At 35.5% G+C, this 18,225-nt stretch overlaps 1 protein-coding gene across 2 annotated transcripts in view; it reads right to left on the reverse strand.

Moving 5' to 3' along the window:
* ADK (adenosine kinase) overlaps positions 1-18,225 on the reverse strand; it is a 285,109-nt gene that overhangs the window by 251,381 nt on the left and 15,503 nt on the right. For both annotated transcript variants that reach the window (XM_026851592.1, XM_026851591.1), the window contains exon 3: positions 7,559-7,612. In XM_026851592.1, the coding sequence (XP_026707393.1) occupies positions 7,559-7,612 (54 nt within the window). The remainder of the gene's footprint in view (positions 1-7,558; positions 7,613-18,225) is intronic.

The following is an 18,225-nucleotide window of genomic DNA, read 5'->3' on the forward strand; positions in this document are numbered from 1 at the left end:
GGTTTGTGGAGGGCTGTCTCCTGTGAGAGGGGGACCAGGCCGGAGTAGGGGAGGAATGACAGAAGTTCCCCCTCCCCGATGTGGAAGAAGTGTCAGGACTGACCGCACCCCCCATTCCCTGCCCCCTGTGCCGCTGGCGGGGAGGAGGCAGAGATATCAGGAGCAATGCTGAACCCGGGAAGAAGCAAGGGATGAGGGAAGGTGTTTTCAGGACATGGTAACCTTTCTCACAGTCCTACTCTGTCTGTTACATGCTGTTGTTGTTAATGTCTGTATTAAATTTATGTTCGTTTTTTCTTCCCCTAACAAGTCTTTCTTTTGCCTGTACCATAATGGTAAAAGTTCATCCCTCCCTATTCTCATCTCTATTCCTGAGCCTTCTGCTTTATTTTCTCCTTCCCAGCACTGGGGAGAAAGCAGGAGTGAGCAGCTGTGCAGTGCTTAGTTGCCCTCTGAACTCAAACCACAACATCATAGCTATTGTGTCATATAAGAATGAATCAATGCTAATTTCCAAGAGCTGCTTAATAATACAGAATATTCTGAGCCTATAAAGCTACACAGCAAAGTTTTGCTTATATACACAAAATAACAGGCAGAAGGCCTAATCACAATACTGTATTGATACATAAGCACTATTTAAAAAATATTAATCCAATATGTTTACCACCCTGTGTAAGTTATCTACAAACTACTTATTTCATATCATCAATACCAGGATGCAAAATTAAATTATGCAGTATAATTAACACTTGTAATTTTTCATTTTAAATTCAAGCAGATGTAAATACTGCCTCCATCAAAGAAGGAAAACACATTTCTACTATAATTTAGATTCTTAATTTTTTGAAATTTTATGCAGGATTTTCTGTTACCAAGAATGTCATGAAATGATTTGTGTAACACTGATTTGCATTGGTGCTGTATTCAAAATATTTTTATGGGGCCATGGAAAAATAGAGGGAGGAATCCGTAGTAGAAATTTTGTAGCTAACCATAAATCATTCTTCTCATACATGTGAGCAAAGACTTTATATATACAACAGAAGTGATAAAACAATTCTAGAAAAATCAAACTGCAATTTAAAGTAATTTCTACAGAGGGAGCCAACAACCCAAGGAATAGGATTAACAAAATGCATTCCAGATCAGCAGAGTTCTTCCCAACCATCTATCTGTTTCATTACATTCGCATGTTTATTGAATATCCACAGCACATCATCCAGATTCTTACTCCACATAATTCCCAAGCATTTAACGAGAGTTTAATTAAAGAAGTGCTTGATTAGAATAAGAAGAGTGTCAATATACAACAGAATTCGTATTTGCTTTGGGAAAAGGTAGCAATTTAAGAGATTGATCATTATAAATTACTTCTTATTAATTAAAAAGTAGTTTAGAAGTTTCAATTTATAGCAATTCTAAAAATATTTGGTCTGGTAAAAATATATCAATTCCATAGTAGACACTTTAACTGTTTTCACACAAACCTCTACAACAGGAACAGACCAGTACGATAGCTTGATCTAAAAAAAATTAGGAAGAAATCTAAAATAAAGTTGCGTAAAGATAAGAGTTAGTAAGCTTTTTCATAAAGCTGAGCACCTTGTTATTGCCATAGCAGTTTTCCACATTACTTCATTGCTAAATAACATTTCATATTATAAACCAATCCACTCACGTGTAATTACAAGTGAGGTACATTATATGAAGTAACTCAACAGCTTTAACAGACATCTGTGACAGGTTCATGCATCACCCCCATCATACAAGTCATCTGTGTTGTCAGCATATGTTGAGTAGGCCAACAAAAGACTTAAAGCTTAGTATTTCTGATATTTTAGTATCTATTTCCCCCCAACAATTTTCTACCCTCATTTTCAGGTTTTGGAGGGAACAGGATTAATAAAAAACAAAGATATTTTAGAGAAATTATACACCAACAGGACACCTAATCCTAAAAGCAACATATATGGAAACATTTTTAAAGTGTTTCTGAAGATAAGCTACACCCTCTAGTGGCACAAAATACTGTAATTTTGTTGCTTCCAACAGCATTAGACAGACAGTTGTAACCCTCTATGTCCCCAGCATTCGTATGCTCTCACTGCATACTGAACCATCAATGAGGTATGGTTGCACAGTAAATGTGTTTGGGGTTGAGTGCCTTAGCTTTCGCACTTAAATACTGTGATAGATAGTGATCTATATATGGTAACCCACCCCAAATACAAGGAAATCCCACTACAACATTCCCATGAAGAGGTTCAAATCCATTTCATATCCTCTAGCTTTCTAACATACCCAGACTACTTCTAAACCCCTACTGTAAATGTCTCTACACTTTCCCAAGCATCATACAGTCCCTCTTAATCCCTAAACAGCCCTACTATGCCTCCACCCTTTGAATACTCACTTATATACATCTTACGTAAGCAAAACCAGACCACACACGAATAACCCCAGATGTTACAGATAAGTCAAAACTGCATCAGTCACTCAAATAGCTGTTCTCAAGCTGAAGAGTCCCTCTCTTCCTTGTTCGGGTTCGCTATGAAAAATTATACATATAGCAAGTATGCAGCTAACAATGAAAGACCTAAATAAATTTTTCTCAGCAAACTTGCAGCAGAGGAACATGTCTGCCCTTCCTTCTGACTGCAACACATCAAACAGCTGACTGAAGAGAAAGAAAGCTTATGTATATCTTCTTCCTCTTTCTCACTTCACCGCCTGTATCTCTTATAAAAAGATAGATTATGAAAGCAGGGGTAGCTGTGGGGCACAACATTTCCTACTTTCTCCTTCAACCAACTTCCAAAATAGTTAAGTATTCCACCACAGCCAGAACTGCTTAAACAAAACAGTTTATAAAACTGTACAACCAGCAGTCAAAGCTGTATTAAAACAAGTGTCCTGAAACATTGCTTACAGACTCAGTGGTACCACTAAACTCCAAACAACGCTTTTGAGACTCACAATGAATACATTTCAGTTGCCTGTTCATACAAGCTGGTCAAGCTACCAAGATTTTGCTACAGGCCGTATTTTAGTAAAAGAGAATATTACTAAAAAACCCCAAAAACCTCTGCCAATCCTACTCTACTCAGTGAAAATGGACCCTGTACTGGGCATTGGATAAACAAATTGTTTCTACTTTAATATCAAGACAATTTGTTATCACACACCATCATTTGATGCAGCTAGCTTAAATTTATTCTCCTCAAAAGCTTCTGATGTGGAACCATAGTAAAAAAAAAATAAAAAATTCAGCTAGGCAACAAACAACACATGCACACACATGTCTATACTTGGTTAATATGACCTTCAGTTGAAGTAATTCAGTCCAATTCTGAGATTTAAAAATAGGAGCAATTCTTATGAAAGGACTATACAAAGGGTCAAGAGAAATGGTTGTTTGAGGGTTTTTTTTAACGTTTATACTTATTTATTGTTCTCAGAAAGGGAAAGACAAAGACATATGCAACATTAAGGCCTCACCAACTTTATTATGTTCAAGTTTCCCCAGCAGTCTTGCAGGACGGAATTCTTTTGTACCCCTCCTCAAGGTTACAGAATTGGGTTGTAAGAGGTAAGAAACATCTCCAGGACCTATCTGCAGCCACAAATGCCTGCTTACCTTGTAAAACACCTGTGCAAGCTGAAGATAGTACCGTTCCCTCGTCTTTGCTCTTCTCACTGCACAGTAACAAACAATACTGGCACACTTGGCTTAATCATCAACTAAGATGATTTGAACTAATCTGATAATTTTACAGAGGCAGACTAAGGAGTCACCACACATTCCACTCCCTGTCTGAGCTGCAAGACAGTAACCTCCCCAGACTGTGTGCATTCAGGAGCTGACTACAGCATGGGGGCGGGGGGGGTAGACATTTCCAGCCAAATTCTGAAAAGAATGTATATATGCACCAACATACAGCTTTAGTGCTAAAAAATTCCTTTAAAATAAATAAGTATACACTAATAAAAAAAAAAAAAAAAAAAAAAGGTGATCTTTCATACCTTGGCTCTTAAAATAGAAGTACGATGCCATGCCTGTAAACTAACTCCAGTCTTACTGACTGTATGTCTAGATAACCAAGATTCAAGGACAAAAGGATCAAGCCAAGTCACTGTGTAGCTGGCCCAATACCTTTAGAGATAAGGCATTTATTACTGAACAAAATTTACACTTTATAAAGAACAGCTACTGAGAAGTGATCTCTAAGAAACTGAAGAACATCTGACAGTCAGAGAAATCACTGTGATACTATTAGATAAAGAATGTCAAAAGAAGTCTTCTTTACTAGGTAAGTCAATATAAAAGCTGCTGACATTTCAAAGACTGTAAGATAAAGTATTTTAAGCAGGAGGAATTTTGGCACTGAACAGGAATACATAGAGTCTAACTTCTTTTGTATTTGACTTAAAAACATTAGGGCAGGTTCAGGAGAACACCTTAGTTATAAGGGCACTGAACTTCTGTTCACAACCAAATCAGCAACAATCACCCTAGTGCTAAGTTGTCTTGCATCATTCCCTAGAACTGGGTTTTCTTTTAAATATGAAAGCATAGCTAAATGTCAGAAAAGGATAGTTAAGTATCTAACAACTCATCTGTAAATTAAACCAGAGAATTTAGCCTGAAGGACTGAAAGTGCTCTGTGGTTCCACGATGTTTAATCTGTTTTGTACCATACAGTTAACACGGTCTGAGAAAAGCACACAGCATATTAGAAAGTTCCAAAAACCTCTCTTGAAACAACATGACACTGACCTACAAGAATTTTCCCCAGCAACATTCAAGATGCCAAGGTCAAATGGCAAAAGCATGTTCAAACTCGTCCATTCTAACCAACAGCATATAAGTAATATCAGGAGCTACTGTAGCAGTAATAATTAAAAAACAGCTGATTCATGTAGAACTGCATCTGATTCATGTAAAACTTTAGTTTTACTGAATTTTGTTTAATTAAAGGGGTTCAACCCTCAATTTAAGAAGTGATTATGCTGTAAACATAAGTAACTTACATGCAATTAAGTAATATGCAACATACTTAAAATGAAAAGCTTAAACAGGATTTTCATGTTTAAACGACTTCAAATGAAATCTCACGTCAAAAGGCTTAGTTTAACCAGTATCTATTGTGCAAATAAAGCTTGTGTACACAGTACAACTTGTACTGTCCACAATACAGACCTGTATGTCATTTAATTGGTGTTTAACTCCTCTAACATGCTAGTAGTTTTAATACTTCCAGCTTCTATCTTTTAAAAATGCTCTAACCCATTTAATGGCTTAATCATAATTATGCTGTCCACAAGTGCTCTGTCATTAGAGAGAGTGCTCTACATAAAACCACTGATCAAATTTAACAGTTGTTGTCTGCCTTTTGCCTGGAGCTCAAGCAGTTTTAAAGTCACAAGTACATTACCATGATGTACACATATAAATTAAATGTCTTTGTTCATCCTCTGAAAGAACATGGAAATTTTTTTTGGCTAGTAATTCAATCACTAAGGCTTTTAGCAAATAAATCGTTTTCCAAAAAAATTAAATCTTTGTTACCAGAATACATTTTTACAGTTTGAAATGTATGACCTCACTGAGATACATCCAAACTTTCAACATGGGAAAACCTGACACCTATAGATATTAATTCATCTTAAACAGTTACCTCATCCTACACATGGATAACTGCTTCAGTCTTTTGGGAGTACTATGAAATAATGCAAAATAATGCTAGGTAATAATGGAAACAGACAATTAGGTGGAGGAGCTGAAAGTCTAAAATAGAAAAGAAAATGGTGTTTTTCTTATATCTAACCATGAAGATGCAAACAAAAGGGATCAAATCCCCCATTATCTCTATCCTGAAACAAAGAAGTGTGAAAGTAATCCTAAAAATCTATATCTTATTTGGAAATATTTCTTTTATATGAATATTCCACTAGTCATCATGGAGAAGACACTGAAAAAAATTATATAAGGGCTGAAAAATGAAGCATTTTCTACAGTCTTTCATACCAACTATCTTAAAAAAAATAGCAGTTACATAATACAGATTTGAGGGATGGCAAAGAGAACATTCACATAGAACATTTCTCAGGCAGCTCATAGAGAACAGCGAATGAATGAGGCAAGAAGAAAACAGGAGTTCATGCACTGAGTATAGCTCTTCAACCAGTGGTATTAATGTGTACAAATTAAAACCAGCAGTAATAATGATGTGAAGTAATTGTCTTAAGAGCTTTAAAAACAAGATTAATTTTAAACTAAATTGTGAAATAAAAAGTCTTATAGTATTGCCTTTATGTAACCTTTATGCCTACACATACAAGTGAGCAGGAATGTTCCAGTTGTACATCTTTTATTTACTGAATACTTTTTTCCCATTTAATATATTAACTGATTGAACTAATCAGTCATCACAGAAAGCATACCAAGCTCTGATAAATCCCCTCCACTTTTAAAACATGTATACTGTTCAAAAGTAGTAACTTGAAAAACTTCAGTATCTGTTTTAAAAGCTATTTGAAAAAAACAAAACAAGACAACAACAAAAAACCAACAAAATCAAAACACACCAAAAAATGAAGGTTTCAAAACCAGGCATACAAACTCAAAATCCCCCTCCCCCATATCTAGATAATACACAGACAATACCTACCAGTCTTTTTACTTTGCATTTTCTAAATACATATACACATGCTTATACACAGTACATAGCATTTGCTTTCAACTCAACTGTAGAGCTTTTGGATTTTAGTACATGGTGTGCCAAAATAAAAAATAAAGAATATTTTGCCTGAACATGGAAAACTCTCTAAAAATTGGAATAAATCTGAACTTCAAGCTTTTTTGGTTTGGGTGCATCTTTAATGAAGGAGCAAAATAACTGAATAAGCCATTACTGAAATGTTTGATTAAGCTTCCTGTGGGTACTTCTCCTGCAAAACAAAAGAATGATCCATTCAACAATGGATCTTATTTCTTCCCCGGGAACAAGAGTTTTTAGGATATAAAATCAGATTAGCCAAAACTAGAAAAATTTCAGTATAACTGACAAGGCACTAGTGGCTCTCAGCTACACAGCCCAACTGCACTGATGAGAATTTGCAAAGATGGGAATGGACATGATATCACAGAAGTAGGAAAATTACAATAATGTGTCAATATTGAACCTCAAAAAATATTTTAATTTCTGCCAGATAAAAGCAAACATTTCACATATACAGAGACAAACTGCAAGCAGGCAGTAGCTGTTACTACAACCACTGTTATACATAAAACATCAACTACGATGAACACCAAGACATTTAAACTGCATGTGTACCAACTGCAGTTAAGAATTTTTAAAGCAAATTAATGAAAAAAAATTTTTTAAACAATTAGTTTTCAGACAATTGTGTAATTTACAGCAGATAATATTGAAGAGCAGAAGCTATTTATGAAAACACAATTTTTGTTTCATGTCTTTAATAATAAGATATGTATGTACATAGAAAAGTAAATACATATAACATGCATGTATATCACCATAAAAGAGCTTACAGTTCTTTGTGCTTCTCCTCTGCCAAAATTTGGTCGTTTGGCTTCAGCCCGTACCTTGAAAAAAAAAAAAAACACAAATACAAAACAATGCAGTTACTCCTTTGAGAACATAGACACAAAATGTAGGTTTTTAGTTTCAAACAGGCAAATAATTAAATTGTGTAGTATTTGTTGATTCTGGTACCTCAGGTATTGCAAAGACAGCAGCAAAGTTTTCTAAAAAATTTATTACATGTTTATTAAACAACATCACACAAAACTTTTGTTTTATATCATGGCTTCAAATTATAACTGAGATATCTTGCTATATATCCAAAATAACTGCACTTCATACCATAAACTGTAGAGTGATCTTCTCATTTGGATCTGACAAAACATGACAGTGAGGAATACAGACAATGTGAACACTAAAACTGGCTGTAGTGTTTCCCCCGTACCAAATAAAACTATTAATACCAAAAACATGCTATAGAAAAAATACACTAACAACAGGCTATTTAAGAAAATTTCTGCAGTCCATACAGGCAACCTCTGATGAAAGGGAGAGCTTGAGACAAAGAAATTTTCTTTGCTAACTTACCCTAATAGGCAATTTTACAGAATGAGTTGACTACAGTGAAGGAACCCCATTTCCCCCAGCACAGGCTACTTCTGGTCATGCTGCAGGCTGCACTGTCACTCACTTCGGAAAACCTTTAAGAAGTGACCTCACTGTTGTTCTGCCTCAGAACAAAATCTTTTGCCATCTCAAAATATTCCACAAATCTAACTGATATGGTTTTCTATGCGGTTTAGGTTTTGGGGTTTATTTTCTCATTTGGTTGACTGGTTTGTAAGAAGTCAGGTGTTCATTTGATAATTCTATAAACAGCTAACTGCTCACACTCAGAAGGCAGAAGGTTCCCACTGTCCCTTTGCCCTCTGTTCTTGTTCCTTGCTCCAGTCAACTGCAGAACCATAAATTACCCCTCCTGAGGAAAGATTCTGGTCACCAACCAACAACAATCAAGCTATCTTGCAAACTGATTTTTGTTTCAAATGAACAAATAAAATATGTTTGTTATTCCTCATAGTATTTCCCGATGATACTCTCTGAAACTTGTTTTTTCAGCATCCGTTTAAAATGCAAGCACCAACCCTGGACACACTCTCAAGCTCTCTAGTGCTGCATTCAAACATACAAGACACCGACTGACTGACCCATTTTTCTTGTTTACATATGCAGAGACTGCCTTAGGTTATTTGCCATAGTATCATGCTGACTTGCATCCATTTATCCACTTTGCTGATAAATCCTTCATGTAGTCACTTCTCATCAGGATACAGTGGGGTCCATCCACATCCTCCTTCTAAATGCAGAATTTGTATTTGAGTTTTACAGCAAGCAGACTATACTATAACACTGTTCAATAAGAGATTCAAGTCACTTGGTTTAATTGCCGAGTCTTCTTTATAGTTTACCATCCTATCAGTCTTTACGCCACAGATTTTAACTGTTGTGATCTTACATTTACTTCCAAATCAGCGTTTTCTATAGTCAACACTATCAGGCTCTTTTTCTTTAATGAAAAAGGGTCTAGTCCAACACCAGTCTCTTCATAATGCTGCTACACCTCCCGTATATGTCCATCTGTCATGTCTTAATAAGCATTTTATTGATAGTAAATACTTGTATATCAGAGAAAAAGCAAAGAGCTACTGGGAAATTATAAAAGGAACATCTTTCACAGGTCAAAGGACACTAAATCTTCTTATGTAACTTGCAACCTTACTTAAAATTAAATCAGGTCATTTGTTAAAAGGATCTGCCTGTCACATACAGATATACCCTTGGCTAATATGCAATCCATTTTGTACATGGAGACCATTTTGCCCATTAAAAAAGATACCTGCATAAAGTCATAACTGTTCTTCACTAAAAATAACACTGCATGCTTTTCCTCTGACCAGAAATCAAACTACTTCAGCTAGAACTGAATACAATTTTATTGCTGAAGATATAGAAATTAGTATCTATACCTGAGCTTTTTAAAGCTTCTAGATTCATTGTTCCTTCACTTTTTTTTTTTTTTTTTAAATCCACAGTTTAACCCCCAGAATTATTTAGAGGAAAAAACCCAAATATAACCCTTCACCACTTAGACTAATAAATAAGATACAACAGAAATCATGTAACATAATAGGAATGCTGTTTAACAGATGTGTGATTTTTGCCTCGGGTATGTTACTGACATGCCAGAGAGGGGTGCAGGAGAGACACAGTTGCTACCCCTGAGGTTTGCAGAACAGTTCCTTTGGTGAACCTTATCTTACCTAATCTTTTTCACCACCACCCCCTTCTTTCACCATGAAAAAGGCATTTTTCAAATATTCTTCCTTGACCCCTAAAAATATTTCTTTGACAAGTTGCTATCAAAGGAAGTTTCCCACAAAGGGACATGCTTGTAGAGTTCAAACATTTCTTAGTACTATATGGATTAAGACAGGTTGCATATTGTATTTCATACACAGCTGCTGAAGTATTTAATAAATTTAAATGTGCAACTAGCACAGTTAACAGCTTACATAATATTTCCCAACATGTGTTTTGTAGGCAAGATTGATAAGCGCCAGTTGGCACTTCCTAACTAACGAAGGTTAGATTTGGGAGAGTTTCTCTAAAAAACATTTCATGAGCCGAGGATATTAAATGTAAAATTGAAGCTAAAGATACACAGTCGAAAAATTTAGAATAAGGGCATTTAAAACCATCTAAGCAACCAGAAAAACATACTGTATATGTATTATACATTTACATAACCTAGTAAGTACAAGAGAAGCAAAGAGGCTATGGAAGTAGGCAAAGGAATTGAAGAGACTATAACTTCATCTTTTTTCCTATTTTCTGCCCTGTGAATTTCAAAGCTCAAGACATTCTAGAACATTAGATAATTCTTTTCAACTACCCCATATCAAACTGATAGTTTCATAATGCTAACAGTCTCTTCATCACTGCTCAATATCTTATTTCAAAAAAAGGGACCTTAGAATAAAAATATGCAAGAGTCTAAAGCAAGATTGTAGGTAGGTGTCAAAACAAACTGTAGTACCTGTCAAAAATGATACATTTAAACACTTCAATATTTAATCTACTGGAAGAGTAGCCAATGATCCAGACACACCGTTCAAAATGGCAGCTGCACACAACCATAAAGATCGACAGAAAAAGCACCCCAACTGTAGCAACTATCACACTGCACAGCTGCATATTTCCACCAAACAGTGGTGCAGCTGCCTGCCCAGATAGGCACATCCTGGTCTCTGAGTATCATAGCTGATGGCTTCTGACAGTCCAGTAGTTGATTGTACCTTGGGTAAAACTTCCCCTTTTGGAGACAGCAGCTTTTTCCCCAAACCCAGTTTCTTATGGAATTTTTTAGCCACATCTTGGTCTAACCTCTAGATGTCATATCATAGTCACTCCAACATACCCTGTGCTGATCAAAACTCAAGTGACCTAGCTGCAGATAGGAGCGAAGAGGGACCATTATTCTATCACACATCCTCTAATCACAGTTTAAATGAGAAGTTTCAGATGCTTTACAATACTCTTTTCAGTGTCAAGATTTTTTTTTAAACCAGTATTCTTTCCAATCTGGTTACAAAAAGGCATGTTTACGCATTTAACTTACCAGGACAAACGAGAAAACTAATTCCCCTACATTTCATCAAGAAACAAAGACCCAACTCCAATTCACACTCTGGAAAAGCACCTCTCTGTCCTTTGACTACAGTGGAGCATAATGATAGAGGATGTCTAAATTAGCCTGCTGAGCAAGTCGATTTGAATGCCTCCCATCAGTCCCCCCAATTTCGTAACTTCAGAACATTAACAAACTGGGGATATATTTCAATGAGAAAAATCCTGAAATAATTGAATTTTAATTATCAATGATGTTTTCAACTTCCCAAGACAGCTATCCTGAATCTTTCTCAATCTCTATCCTGATCTTCTCAATCTTTTTCCTCATTTGCTTACTGTAACCAGTAACTCTACCAGAACTCAGATCTGAAATTCCTAACTGCTGTGTTTCCAGAATCAAATTTTATGTACATGCAGATATATAAAAAGCCCCCTAAAACATTAATTATAAATTCATAATTACATTAATCTTAAATATTTTCCCTTTTCCACACATCTGAAAATAAAGTAGCACAGAGCCAGACTAAAAGATTATTGTAGGCGTTCAGAGGACAGATAGTATACAGAACCATAACGGCATTTAGGAAATTTTGCTAAATATGACTATTAAAAAAAAATGCCAGGGCCACTTGGGAGGACTTTTACTGTATTTAACAGCTAGATGTATAATTCTGACCAACACATTCTATTTGGTTATAGTGCTAGGGGGAAAAAAAAAAAAAAAAAAAAAAATGAAGGCAGGATACTTTTCTCCTCTTGCATATATATGATTTCCCTAGCATTCACCTACAAGTTTATCATCTCAATTTCAGTTTTTGCAGAAATGTAACATTTTTACTAAATGTCTACTTTTCATTTTTTAAGCATATTAGAACCTGTAAATTCAGCTCTGACTTCTGCAGTACACTTTAAAGATCCTTCTGAAATGGTAATCCTACAACACTTCTTTATTTCCCAACTCCTAATATGAGAGTGTATGAAAATTAATGTGCTTGGACTGTCGTCAGCATTTTTACAATAATGCTTTTAATGTAACAAACAGCCATAGGCATGGTTCCCTTCAGGCAACATCCAATTTTACAAAGCCCTAACCAAATTAAAAAGAAAACACGGCCTACGCTAAATATGTAATGGTGAAAAATTCCAAATGACTATCAAGTTCAGATCTGCTCTAAGAACAAGAGTTTCCTGAAAAACAGGTAAAACTCACCTGTCAGAATAAAAACTAGTGATGAGCAGTTCTAAAAACTGGCAATAGGTCTTCATAGCTTCAAAACGAATTTACTTTTCAGAATTACGGAGTTGAATCTGAAAGCCTAAACAAAAACTTACATAGAAAAAATAGCAAAAATTGCACAGATATCAAACTAAAAATCAGCACATAGACACTGCTGCTTGGGCCAGAAGGACCAAGGCAAAAATTTCCATCATGCAGACTACCCAGAAACAACGAGGTACAAAAAACTCTCTACATATCAGAGTAATATTTTCACCAATATTTTCAAGAATACTTGTGAAGCAACACTACAGATAGTGGTGTTTTTGCATTAACTATCACTGTGTGTACTTAGCATATAAAAAAAGATTAAAACTATTTCAGTAATACAAAATTATGACAGTAAGGCATCCTAAGAAGCTCTAAACATAGATCTATGCAGACATTCTCTACCTTGTTTGATATAGAAATAATTAAGAACTTTTTGCCACAGAACACAGCTCTAACCTCACTCCCCTTTAAGTACACTTGGGCTGTGCTATTCCATAAGCTTATTGTGCTTGACATGCTTTGCTGCAGTTACTGTTTTAAGTATTTCTCAGATTGATTAAAAATTGAATTTATGAAAGGGTAGATTTCCAAGATATTCTTTGAACTTTGTAGAAAAGCCATCAAAAAAAGGAACAGTGCACTTTCTCTGTTGGTTTTACTAACTGGACAAGACAAGTAGAATTTATGCTATGCTAGGCTTTGCTTCATCATAAAAGACAAGACCTTTTAAGACAAAGCTCTGCAGAAGCATTCTTCATAAATTTTCAACAAAGCCATTAAGAAACTTTAAGGACTTCAATATAGTCTTCTCGTATTTCAGATTAATCTAAAGAAGTCTCCATAAGAATGATTCAGCAATTACGCTGTTTCAACTTTCAAGTGATGTTAAGGCTACTTTAACTGTTCTAAAAAAAGAAATGCAGTCCTCCTTCTGTTGATTTTTCTTAATTATTAATTTTGTAAAAACTAGGACAACCAACCTGTGGGACAGTGGTGCTCACATGTCCTTTTTCAGACTGTATTGACTGCTTTCAACCAAATGCAGTTAACACATCCCACAAGACTTTTCAGGTCAGAAACACAGCCACGTGTGAACCTGCTGTAACAGTGCATCCTCATGAGCATTTACAGACCAATGCACACAGCAAGCCCAACAGAAGCTCCTAAAATATTTCTAACACATCAGATTTATGGGGGATGGGTATAGAAGGTCAGCCTGTTTCTCTACTGCTTCCATCTGCAATTTATCAGACAGAATGAGTAATGCTGCCATAACTGCTAACTGCATCTCTTCTGACTTGATCTATACAGAGATCAAAAGGCAAAAAGTGAACCTCTTTTCTACAGTAGTAAAATACTACTTAAAGCAAGGTAGTATTTCTGCATTTTTGACAAGGCTTATAAATTTCAGTTAAATCTAATGTACCCTTACTCTTCTGATTAGCCTAGTAATCTTTTTCATGTACATAAATACGGAGTTTAAGGACCATGATTTCTATTTGTTTGGATCACTACTTTAAGCCTGCTAAACCAGATTCTAGGGGCTGTGCATTTTCTAAATCAAGACAAAAACAAAAAACCACAACCCTCAGACCACACCTCATGTATAAATTCAGCAGCCAAATTCATCATGGACCAGATGCAACCAGCTAAACCAAAATTAAAAGTTTTGTGTAACTAGCACATATATACACCCTAGTACAAATATTTGTTTTAAGACATCTTTTCCCCCCATTAAAAAAAAAACAAACAGTAAAGGGCTTTGATTCATAACCTGAAAGTCTGTCTCTTGCCTGATTTGCAATGTTTTTATTCTGCCAGTTTAATATATTTGTTTTTTCATTTTTTCCATAAATTCCTCTGTTGCTTTGCTATAGTCTCCCAGCTTCATCATCTGAAAGCACCACACTTCCCCACTCTCTCAAAATTTCTCTCCCCTTTAACCTCTCTCCTATTCCATAATACAGCAGTTGGTCCCCCCTACACCTTTCCACATTCTTTCTTGGCCTCAAATTGACAGCAAAACAGGGACCCCTTCTGCATTAATTTCTGGTTTTAATGACAGCTGATCATTATTCATTGTTACCCTAGGATGACGTTCTACAGGTTAGACAATTTTAGAAAAATTCCTATGAATTTTTAATTTTCATATTCCTATGAAAAAATTTAGAAAAAGTTTGTTGCCAAATGAAAAATGCAAGTCCAAAACCTCCTCCTTGAAAAACTGAAAGATTAAAGAGGGATTTTATGACATCAATACAATCCCAAAGAAAGCCTGTGTCCAGAAAAATCTAAATTTTGCAATAGTCCATGTATACCAACAAAAGAGGCAACGGCTTAGAAGACTTTTCAGACATTCCTTCAGGGAAGTATTAGGGCTGTGAGAGAATGCACATTTCGGATTGACTCCAACATGGATCAGTGCTAGATCCAACACTATGCCACACATTTATGAGTGACCTAGAGTTAGCTACTCATGAAATTCACAGATGACAGCAGACTGGCAAGGGTATGTAGTGACAACATTCTAGCATACAGTAAAATGAACCCATTCAAACACAGTTATTTCAAAATACAGACAAATGAAGAGCCAAGTAGGTAAAAAAAACACATTCAAAATATGGGCAGGGGTAAAGGCATGCCACAAAGCAGTAACTTGGGGTGGTAGGGGGGGGAAATATGTGTCATAATTTGCAACTAACCCCACCTGAGCTTCCAATTCATGTCTAACATTGAATCATCAGTGAACTACTTCTACATAGAAAAAGGAAAGAGCAAAACAAATCAAAATGAGAAAAAAAGAACAGAGTAAGTGGTCAGCCTCAGTAAAAATGGAAGGGCATGGAGTAAGTCAACAGAAAAACATGTAGTTAAGACATTTAGCTTGGAAAGAAGAAATGTAGGTGGGAGTAAAGTACACACTAGTGGTAATGGAAAAGAGACATGAAAAAATAGCAACAGAAGGTTAAGATACTTCTATCTTAAGACTGTTGAAAATAAATTACTTCACAGTTATCAATGACAAAGAATCAAGGTCTGCTAGGGAAAGAGCATGTAGCATTGTCCCAGCAGAGAATTACACTGCTTAGCAAAACAAAAGCATCTGCTTAAGGAAAAGTTTAAGCTCAACACAAACCACAGAACACGGCTGTTTCATTTATTTAAAAAATCCAGACTTTAAACACTGCTACTAGAATATAAATATCAGGGCTGAGAGAATGAAGGACCATCTTGGAAAACCCACGGAGTCATTTCTGCTATTATCATTTTTAACCAGTTATTAGTACCCAGTTCCTGTGTATTAGTGTGACTGGAACCTTATTTGGCTGCATCACATCCTATATAAACCTCTGCTTTTCAGAAAAAAACTTGGAATTTCTGGGTAAAAGTGATCTTAAAAACATCAGCAGAAAGATTTTACCACAAAACATTATGAAAATGAAAGATGGATTTAAATTTCAACAGAATTAACTTAAAATTTTAACACTCCTGAAACCTAAAAGAAAAAAATAGTTATTGATGTCATAAATTAGAAGCACTTTGCTTCTCCAATTTCTCACATGGATACAATCACTAATTTAAATATAAACATTACTAGGTATAGTTTTTCTTCTTGATCAATGTTTTCCTAAATAGTTGTTTCTAAATTATTAAGCATAATAACATAGACTCCCCACTGATAAAATGGTTGGAAATCAGGACTTTAATCAGCTATTAATATTATAAGACAGATTTAAAGGGCTTTTGAAATTGTAGTCAAAACAGTAATAGGTTTAAATGATTAAAAGGGATTAAGAAAGCCAGGAAAGTTCAAAGCCTGTTAATCACCAGGCTGTTGAAAACTACAATCATTTAATAGGGTCAGCCCTATCACTTTGGACTTAAGCATATAGTAGTGGCCTTGTTAAAACAGTTCTCAACTAGTGAGCTAAAAATTTAAGACATCTAAACACTTCCAGTATACAGATAAAGAAAAATGTTTTTTTAGTAACAATTTTTGAAATATCTGACTATCGAAGTATCTACTATTGAAGTATCATTTGACAAACCCAGAATACTGTGGTTGTTGATGCAACCCTGCCTAGATTTAGAGATTATTTTAATGATTTCTTTTAAATTAAGACTCTCTGTATGCCATACATGAATAGCATTGCCAGCCACTCAATTGATTTTCTTTATGCTTGCAAACAAATCCTTCTTCTCCTTCTTCTAAGGAGAAAGCAGACTTGTAAAGCAATGTGCTTTAGGTGTCAGGATGAAGTGTGACAGGCTCTACTTCTACAATAAAATACAGGTTAATACTTTGGACAAACTAACAAAGGTAGTAGCATTACACTGTTGCAAACATAAAACAACAGTGTTAGGCTCCATCAACATGAATTCCATAACTGAATTAAAACTTTGTCCCCATACCAGATCTGTCCCTATCTATAAAAGAAAAAATGAAAACAATTTCTAAAATACAATAATTTTCTCTAGTACAAAGAAAGAAATGCCACATCAGTAAAAATCAATTAAGGCACAGCAAAAGACAATTATTCTCCAGTTAAGAACTCATAAGCCACAGACAGTCCAGAATATTACTTCCAAGCAATAAAATCCTCCAAAAGGAAAGTACTGGAAGTGCTGAGGCTGTATGGAATCTTCACTGATGTTAAATAATTTATCTTCTTAAAAATGGTAAGAATTGACCTTTTCATCATTCACAGGGACACACAGAAAAAGACTGACTTATCACATTTAATGCAAAATGCACTGCTCCTTTTAGAAATCATAAGGACACTAACAGCAAGTCTTACACACCAGTTAAAACTTTTTTCTTATTTATTTAAAAAATATAGTTTAAGATGTATTGCATTTTCCTGTTACACAATTTTATGGATGTCTTTCTGTTTGTGACAGGCTAGGCAAAAGTATCAATTCCATACTATTACTGCAACCTAAACGAGTCTTCATGCTGCCTCTAAAAGCTATATCTCTTCGAACATCTGTCTGCACCTGAGTACTTATTACAGGAGAGTCCAGATTATAGAAACTTAAATATTTGCCATGGAGTTCGTCTGACTTAATTTGCTTTCTCTAAAAATGATTTTTAACACTGACTAGAGCAAACAGCAAGCTATAGAAAAGTGCTGCAGATACTGTGAAATTCCAGCCATGCTGAAAGAACTTATCCAAGCCACTAAAGGCATTAGCTCTATTGGAAATAAAAGTAGTATATGAAAAATGGCAGAGAACGTTTCTTTGCTGCACTGAAAATTTTAATTTCACCCTAAAAAAATGAAGGAGCAATACCAAGATGGAGATATAGGGCTCTTGAGAGATAGACTCCTTGCTCTGCTACCACTAGAGGATCAGACATAGCCAGAACAGCAATTACTGCTTCTGGGAAGAACCGTTCCTCCTTTTCGCCTCTAGCCATAGCCACTGTTTTGTATCTTAACCCTTCATCCACAGTGGTAGCTGCAACATCAAGCCCAGACACCCAAGGATCTGACAGGGGAAAAAGGGACTGAGGTATTTGGACAGTTCTTGCCATTTATGGCCCAGAAGAGCTGCCTGCTTTGGCTGAGTTAAAAGAGTTTTGTCCCAGGGCTGGTTCAAAAAAAGTGTTTTGAACATTTCTAATTCTGTGAATCAGCAGAAATTTGAAATTCCACACCTTCCTATTTTGTAAAGTTGCCAGGCTTCTTTTTACCCCAATTAACATTTAAACTT

This window comes from Athene cunicularia (genome assembly GCF_003259725.1).
Source record: "Athene cunicularia isolate RWA chromosome 6 unlocalized genomic scaffold, athCun1 chr6_part1, whole genome shotgun sequence".
NCBI classification, from domain to species: Eukaryota; Metazoa; Chordata; class Aves; order Strigiformes; family Strigidae; genus Athene; species Athene cunicularia.